The 8,457-nt window shown below is 42.9% G+C and overlaps 1 protein-coding gene across 6 annotated transcripts in view; it reads right to left on the bottom strand.

The window, feature by feature from the left end:
• Nucleotides 1-8,457, bottom strand: part of FBXL2 (F-box and leucine rich repeat protein 2) — an 82,468-nt gene that overhangs the window by 5,658 nt on the left and 68,353 nt on the right. For all 6 annotated transcript variants that reach the window (XM_023513923.1, XM_023513928.1, XM_012806096.2 and 3 more), the window contains 3 exons: nt 7,639-7,699; nt 6,316-6,360; nt 5,691-5,747 (listed from right to left, as the gene is read on the bottom strand). In XM_023513923.1, the coding sequence (XP_023369691.1) occupies nt 5,691-5,747; nt 6,316-6,360; nt 7,639-7,699 (163 nt within the window). The remainder of the gene's footprint in view (nt 1-5,690; nt 5,748-6,315; nt 6,361-7,638; nt 7,700-8,457) is intronic.

The raw sequence follows: 8,457 nt of genomic DNA, 5'->3' as shown, positions 1-8,457 counted from the left end.
AAAAAAAAAAAAAAAACTGGTTTGAGGAAAATCAGCAAATTCCTTGCCCTGTTCTAAGGAACAGGAAATCTACCACCAATGTGTTTCACAAAGCCTTTCACGTTACACTAACAGGGGGTAGCCATTAATCAGCGCTGTCTGCTTTAGGCACCTCACTCACTCTGCAGAACCCCTCAGAGTAGGTGGTATTCCCATTTTACATGAGGACATTGTGGATCCAAGAAGTTCAGACTTGCCAATTACAACCAGCTCAGGCGGGTCTTTCCCCCCTGCCTAGCACTGTTACTCATCCCTGGCAGATGTCAGAGGGGTAAGGCTGTCTATGGGAGGTGTCAGGAAGAAGGAAGTGTATAGGAAAACATGTTTGCCATTGCTAGGCATTATACACTCTGGAGGCACACAGCTTATTTATACTGCCACATTCCTGAGTCGAAGGGGGCTGGGCACTGGGGCAGGTGATCCAAGGCAGGTCCTGGAACTACATTAAACTGCACTAGCAGGTGTCTTCTGCTTCCCTGGATAGGGGGTATGTGAGAGAGGGAGGGAGGGAGGACACAAACAGAAAACCACCTCTCACTGCACACAGAATTCCTCTAGGAGCGCAGATGTTAGCCACAGTGGTTTACCCACAGAGGGAACGTGGTAATTGGAGGCTTTAAAATGAAGAGTTTTCTCTTGTATTCTTGGCACTTAGAACTTAGAATTTTGTCAAATCCTTTTTCTGAATGAATTGATGTTATCATAGGTTAGGTGTGGTGGCACACACCTATAATCCCAGCACTTGGCAGGGGCTGTGGTGATTACAGTCAGCTGTGACTGTACCACCACACTCTAGTCTGAGTGACAGAGCAAAAACTTGTCTCAAAAAAAAGTTTTGATAGGATCATATAATTTTTTTAGCTTATTAGCATGAGGAATTATACAACTTTTCAAATATTAAACTAGACTTATATCTCTGGAATAAACCCCGCTTGGTCATGGTTGCAAATATTTTATCAAGGACATTGATATTTTGGTAGTTTTGTTTGGTTTTGATATTGGTATTACTGACCTTATAAAAACAAATGGGTTATAAAATGTTTTCTCATCTATTTTCTAAAAGAGATTTGTGTAGAACTGGTGTTAATTCCTTAAATTTTTGGTAGAATTCTCCAATGAAACCAATCTGAATCTGGACATTCCTTTTTGGGAGTCTTAAAGTTACAAATTCCAATTGTTTAGCAGTCATACAGCTATTCATATTGTCTGCTTTATATTGAATGAATTTTGCTAGTTTGTCCATTTGTTCTGTCAAATTTATTTATGTAAAGTTGTCCCAAGGATTCTTTTTGAGACAGTCTCACTTGGTTGCCCAGGTTAGTGTGCCACAGCATCAGCCTAGCTCACAGCAACCTCAAACTCTTGGGCTCAAGCGATCCTCCTGCCTCAGCCTCCCAAGTGGCTGGGAGTACAGGCGCCTGCCACAATGCACCCAGCTGATTTTTCTATTTTTAGTAGAGATAGAGGTCTCCCTCTTGCTCAAGCTTGATCCTTCTGCCTTGGCCTTCCAGAGTGCTGAGATTACAGGGGTGAGCCACTGTGCCCAGCCACTCATTTTCTTTTTGATGTCTTGCAGGTCTGGTGACATCCAGTTTTATTCCTGATACTGGCAGTTTGTGTCTTTTCTTTTCAGTCTTGTTAGAGGTCTGTTTTCAAAGAACTAGCTTTTGTTTCAGGGATTTTCTTCTATTCTTCTCTTTTTCATTTTATTGATTTCTACTATTATCTTTAATATATCCTTTCTTGTTTTACGTTTATGTTGCTCTTCTTTTTTTGGTTATCTTGGAAGCTTAGATTATTAAGATTTCATTTTTTAAAATTATTTTTTATTAAATCATAACTTTGTACACTGATGCATTTATGGGGTTCAGGGTACTGCTTTGGTATACAATGTGAAACTCTTACATTGAACTAAGTAACAAATCTATCACAATTATATTCATTTCTTAATAGTTTTGAAATGTACCATTGCATCATGCACATGAGGTCCCCCCAAATATTCTCCCTCCTCCCATATCCCCCTTCCCTTCCCCCCTCATTCCTCTTCCAAGACTTCATTTTCAATCTTTCAAAACAAAGGTTCGGCGCCTGTAGCACAGTGTTTATGGCACCAGCCACATACACCAAGGCTGGCAGGTTCAAACCCAGCCCTGGCCAGCTAAACAACAACAACTGCAACAAAAAATAGCTGGGCGTTGTGGCAGGTGCCTGTAGTCCCAGCTACTTGGGAGGCTGAGGCAAGAGAATTGCTTAGGCCCAAGAGTCTGAAGTTGCTGTGAGCTGTGATGCCACAGCACTCTACCAAGGGCAACATAGAGTTTGTCTCAAAAACAAAACAAAACAAAAAAACCCCAACCTATTATTTTTAAAATTTTTCCTTGAGACTTCCTCTTTGACCCATGGATTATTTGGAAGTATACTGTTTAGTTTCCAAGTGCTTAGAAATTTTCCTATTATCTGTTATCATCTGTACTATTTTAAAGTACAGTTCAATATTAAGTATATTCGTATTATTGTGCAATGGATCTCCAGAACTTTTTCATCTTGCAAAATTGAAACTCTGTACCCATTAAACAACTCTCCACTTTCCCTTTCCCCATCCCCATCACTGTTCTACTTTGTTTCTATGAATTTGACTAGATACCTCATAAATGGGTCACTACAAAAGTTTTGAGAGACTTTTTATGGTCCATTATTTCACTTCCAATAAACAAGTCAACAGCATCCTTTCTGATTCACCCATGCAAGTTTCAACTAGCTCAGCTTATGGGTATTGCTGGGAGGACTTCATTTTTTTTTCATCATAGATTTTTATGCCTCTTGATTATTGTGTATCTTGAAACTCATGTACTTTTTTCCTTTTCCTTTTAGAGAACTTTCTTTACCATTCTTAAAGGGTAGACCTGTTGGGAACAAATTTACTTAATATTCCTTCATCTGAGTTATCTTGGTTCCCTCTTTATTTCTAAAGGATAGGTGCACTGGATATAAAATTCTGGGCTGAGAATTCTCTTCTTTCAGCACTTAAAGAAAAGCATAGGAGTCACTCTGCTTGTGAAGCTTTGGGAGTAGCCTAACAGGTCTTGTGAATCTCCACATTCTAAGATAATTAGAAGGACTATATAAGCCAGAGTCTCAATTTGGGAGCAAAACAGGAGTTGTTCTCCTTCTTTCAGGTGGAGCCACAGACAGTGGCCGTTTAGGCTGTCTGTCAGCTTTTTCAAGCCAGCTGGAGACCACCATGAGCAATGCCCATGAGGCTCATCGCCTCACCCTAAGACCTTTGTGTGAGTCTAGGGCCCTTCCTCCTTTGAGGATCACAGAGTCACTCCTGAAGGGTGGCACATATGCACATGCCTTGTCATGTGTAACAGAGAGGCTGAGAAACTGTTACAACCTGAGATGTAACCGTCACCTGGTTTCAGGCTGGCAGTCACTTTCCTTTGTTCCTGCTTGTGGATCTTTAGTGAGAGATAAAAGCCATATTTCAAAATTCTGAACCTGTGGATTTTCCCCAACAGTGCTGCCTCCTTGATCCCTGCAGGCTGGGGAAGGAATCCCTGCTGTAGACCCTGAGGGTGTCTGTCATGGTCAGCACTGTGACTTTCCCTTAAGAACATGAGGTCCTCAGAGTGGAGACTGGGCCACTTCTTCAGGGCCACATGCCCCAGGGCCAGGCCTGTAGGGAAAAGACCTGGGCTTGGTATATGATGCACTCAGAGGTCAAAGGCCATGCTTAGCTGGCCCTGCTGCATACTCACACACTGCAGCATCCCACATCAGACTGTGAGCCGACTGTATGTCTGCGCAGTGGGACCCACTGTAGTAGAAATATACTTTAACTTGCTTTGGTTAAGGGCTGATAGAGGTACATTGTATTAGAGTAATATTGCTATTACTATCTATTATCAAAACAAGTAGTGTTCCTTATATACCCCTTAACTAAGGATCCAGAACACATGTCTCTGGAATTTTAGCATCAGGATAAAGCTGTTCTCTCCTGACGAATTATCTACTTATTTTCAAGTGCCTAGAGGAGTGCCTGGCATGTGGTGGTCCTTAAGAAGTATTTATAGAGTGAATTTGAACAGAAACCACAGCATTTCCTTTTCTGTGTTGGCTGTTAGAATCTCAAAGCTAAATTATGATTTCACGTGCAATTGTTTCCCCACTTTTCTGCTAATAACTCTTTAGGTTTTTTTAATTTTGAGCTCTTACCTGAGGCTTCTGGTTTTATTATAGCTTATATTTTACTCTAAGTTCCCTTTCTGGAAGTAAGAAGTATGTATGAATACAGAGGGCAAAATGGAGAAGATTTTCAGTCACCAGAAACCCTGCTGGGGACAACACTATTTATTTGGAAGACATTCCCTGCCAGCTACTGGGGACTCCAGTATCCATGAGGAAATGGGAGGTAGAATAGGAGTTAGGGAGCTAGTGGAGGCCCTGAGTACCTGCCGTGAGACTTCTTTTAGAAACTGATGAAGGGGTGAGAGTCTCAGCCTAGGTATCTCAAGGTAAGACAGAGACAGACCCTGGGAGCAGAGAGGTAGGAGGGTCAAGTCAGAAGTTAAAGCAGGAAATACAGCATTAGGCTCCAAACTTTCTCCATATATCCTAGAGGCCAAAGGTTGCAGGAAACAAACAGGAAGACAGAAGGAGAAAGCACATCTGTATTACAGGTTCTATCAATTCTAAAACCAGATCTCAACCAGTTTGGTGGTAAGACATTAGAACTACAAAATTATCTGCAGAGAAATGATTTACTCAAGAGAATTTAGATACTGCTCGGTTCCTGACTGATCTCTAAAATCTGACCCCAAACTCTTCTTTTAAAAAGTCCCAGAGAACACTTGTGCCTGAGGAAAAAAAAGTCCAGAGAAAATGTGAAAATAAGGAAAATTGGCAAAGAGAGTAATTCAAGGCCAAATGGGACTTTAATGATGTTACAGAATTCTAGCCCGAGGAGAAAGCAAGTTTCAAAGACAACAGGGAAAGCTGGCTAAAGGACAATCTGTTGCAGGACAGGGCAGTGGGCAGACCAGACCCAGTAGAGGCCAAGAGATCTGGGGTCTCCGTGAAGCTTTGAGCAAATCCCTTAACCACTGTTTCTTCACTGATAAAGTGGTTCGAGTAATAGTGCCGACACCACCTGGCTGTTGTCTAGCAGGCATAGCACAGATTCCACACATGGGTAGGCTAAATGGGTGGGAACCCGGTCCCCACTCCAGCTCACAGTCGGTGGAAGAGCTGGGTGTGATATGCACATGAGGTGTCTGCATGGATAAGAGCAACACTGGCTCTTCTCACTGCTCATTTTGGATCTTTCAATATATTCTCATTCCTTTCCCCCGTGTCATATGGAATATAAATATAACACAGGAGGGCCACCATCTTTAGTCTTAGATTATAACATTTTAACATGCTAATTTTCACTCCATCTGACAAGATGAACATGAACTTCAGTGACGTGTTAAGGACACAGGGTTCACAGTAGAATGAAAGCAGTAATATTTAGATACCCTGCCTCCCAAGTTAGCCCAACTAATCAATCTTTGAAACCAAGAATGATGATAGCTTCAGAGAAAGACTACCCAAAAGATTCTTGCGGGTGATAAAGGTGAATAATGCCACAAAAACCTCAGACTCACCAGGGCTTGCAGTTTAGGACAGTGAATGGAGAGCTGGATGAGTGTGCTGTCGGTTATCTGGAGAGAAACACGCTGTGTCAGTGTGGCTTCTACACCAGAACTTAATACCTAATCTTGGCTTCTCCTGAACATGAGAATCAAAAGGTGTAAAAGAGAATTAAAAACTCATCTCAAACACACTTGGGATGGGAGCTCCTCTCTTCACGAGCACCCTCAAGCCTGCCCACTCCTAGAGATACAAAACTATTCTTTGCTCTCCCCTCTGATGCCCTGAGGGGACCTAGGGACAAGGGATTAAGAGGAAGTAGGCACAGAGGGTTCCCCAGGATTCTCCTCTTTAGAGTCACCCCCATCACTGGACATGCAAGCTTATTCTCCTGCAGGTTCCATGAAAAATAAAAGGAGTCTTTTTTTGTTTGTTTTTTAAGTTTGGCAAAAGATGGAGCTATCTTGAACTTGTCTGCTATAGTTTTGTCTGATGACTGAGAACAGCCAACAGTTTGTACATCTACTGCCATAGCCTTCACGGGTTCCCAAGCCCTGCTACTAGGTTGGGCAAGGGGGGGTGGGTATGCCAGCCAGGGACTGAGGGGCAGGCCTGCAGGGCTATAAGGAATCTACTCACCAGGATGCATTCTTCAAGATCCATCTTCTCCAGGTCGTGGCAATTCTGGAAGAGTCCACAAGACACACTTACCATGAGGGTCAAAGGGTAGGGCAATGCTGATAGCTTGCCCTATCTTTTTTTTTTTTTTTTCTTTTTTGAGACATAAGTCTCAGTCACCCTGGGGTTGAGGGCTGTGGCATCACAGCTCACATCAACCTCAAACTCTTGGGCTTAAGTGATTCTCTTGCCTTAGCCTCCCAAGTAGTTGGGACTAGAGGAGCCTACCACAACACCCAGCTATTTTTAGAGACAGGGTCTCACTCTTGCTTAGGCTGATCTCAAACTCCTGAGCTCAGGCAATCCACCCACCTGGGCCTCCCAGAGTGCTAGGATTATAGGTGTAAGCCACTGTGCCTGGCCTTTGCTCTATCCTTCTGAGTATTGGGTCTGGCATACTTGTTCTCTTCCATTAACGATTGTGCACCCCGTTCCTAAAGTGACCCAGTAGACCAGCACTTCTGAACAGCTGCCCTACTTTGGAAATGGGAATAGGAGTGCCCTAGGCTGCATTTCCTTCTCTCAGCCTATAAAGAGAGTTACCTACACATTCCTGGTGGCTCATACACACCAGCAGATATATTCTAGCCATAGGATAGGCACTGGGCAAGACAGATTCTAGCCATAGGATAGGCACTGGGCAAGACAGGTTCTAGCCGTAGGAAAGGCACTGGGCAAGACAGGTTCTAGCCGTGGAAAGGCACTGGCGAGACAGGTTCTAGCCGTAGAAAAGGCACTGGCGAGACAGGTTCTAGCCGTAGGATAGGCACTGGGCGAGCAAGGAGAGGGGGCACTATGGCAACTGTGAGGGGTCGTAGTGGGGTAGGAAGAAGAGAGTATCATCACCCCCACAAGGACACAGGTTCCTGGCAGCAGGAGCAGAGGGCCCCATGGTGGTTAGTGTTCACAGGGCAATGGAGAAGGAGCAAAGGGCAAAGCATAGCCTAGTTAGGGGAGCTGCTAAGAGGCCAAATTCAGGTCCATGTGAGGAAGGGCATTTCCTGCAAGGAAGGGCATCTCCAGCCATGAAGAAGCTCCTCCAGGATGATCCCACCTGAACAAGTAATAGTGAGGCCTAGACCCTTAACAGAACCCTCTACAAGACCTCCCTGGATTTCTGGCTTTCTGCAGAAATCACGAGATATACTCTGAGGGTTCCATTCTACTTTGTATTTGTCTTTTCCAAAGGCAGTTTTTGTACATACCCTGAAACCACTCCAAATCACTCTGCATTTCAGAGGTAAATTATTGTTAGGTTCTTTAAAAAAAACTACTATGTCTTACCCGAGCTAAAAGTGTAAAGCCTGCATCAGTCAAATGGGAACATCGTGCAGCCTCCAAAATCCTGGGGAGGGGGCGTGCAGGGGAGAAAGAAATACCAACTGGTTAGTAATAGAAGCACATATTTTATGATGCACATTCTTTTTATTTTGCTGTTTGATGCACTTTTGCTTCTCGTAACAGCCCTACTGTTTGTAAAAACAAATATTGTCCCTATTGGACAAATGAAGAGAACAAAGGTTAGGCAGGAATGTAACCTGTTGAATCCCCAAATTCCAGGCCAAACTGGAATAGTAAATCCAGGAATCTTCCCACTGTAGTGGCACATTTTTGTTGTTTTAAAATTTTATTCTAATATTTGCTTATCTTTTAAATATAATTAAAACAAAGTTTTACTGAACAAAGAAAGTATTCTTGATATACTATATTTATTGAAATTCCCATTTACTGCTGGGCATGGTGCCTCATGCCTATAATACTAGCACTCTGAGAGGCTGAGGCAGGTGGGTTGCTTAAACTCAGGAGTTCAAGACCAGCCTGAATAGAAAAACTAGCCAGGGAATTGTGGCACATGCCTGTAGTCCCAGCTATTCAGAAGGCTGAGGCAAGAGGATTGCTCAAGCCCATGAGTTTGAGGTTGCTGTGAGCTATGATACCATGATACTCTACCCATGGTGACAAAGTGAGATTCTGTCTCAAAAAAAAAAAAAAAAAAAGAAAAGAAAAAGAAAGAAATTCCCACTTACCCAAAGGAAATTTAAAAAATTTAAAAAATTGTAAGCAATGAGGAACATTAGTGAATTCTCAGTTACCCAGGTTTTT

Source organism: Otolemur garnettii, unplaced genomic scaffold (assembly GCF_000181295.1).
Source record: "Otolemur garnettii isolate 467f Iridium unplaced genomic scaffold, OtoGar3 scaffold00002, whole genome shotgun sequence".
NCBI lineage: Eukaryota > Metazoa > Chordata > Mammalia > Primates > Galagidae > Otolemur > Otolemur garnettii.
This window is presented reverse-complemented; position numbering and strand designations above follow the sequence as displayed.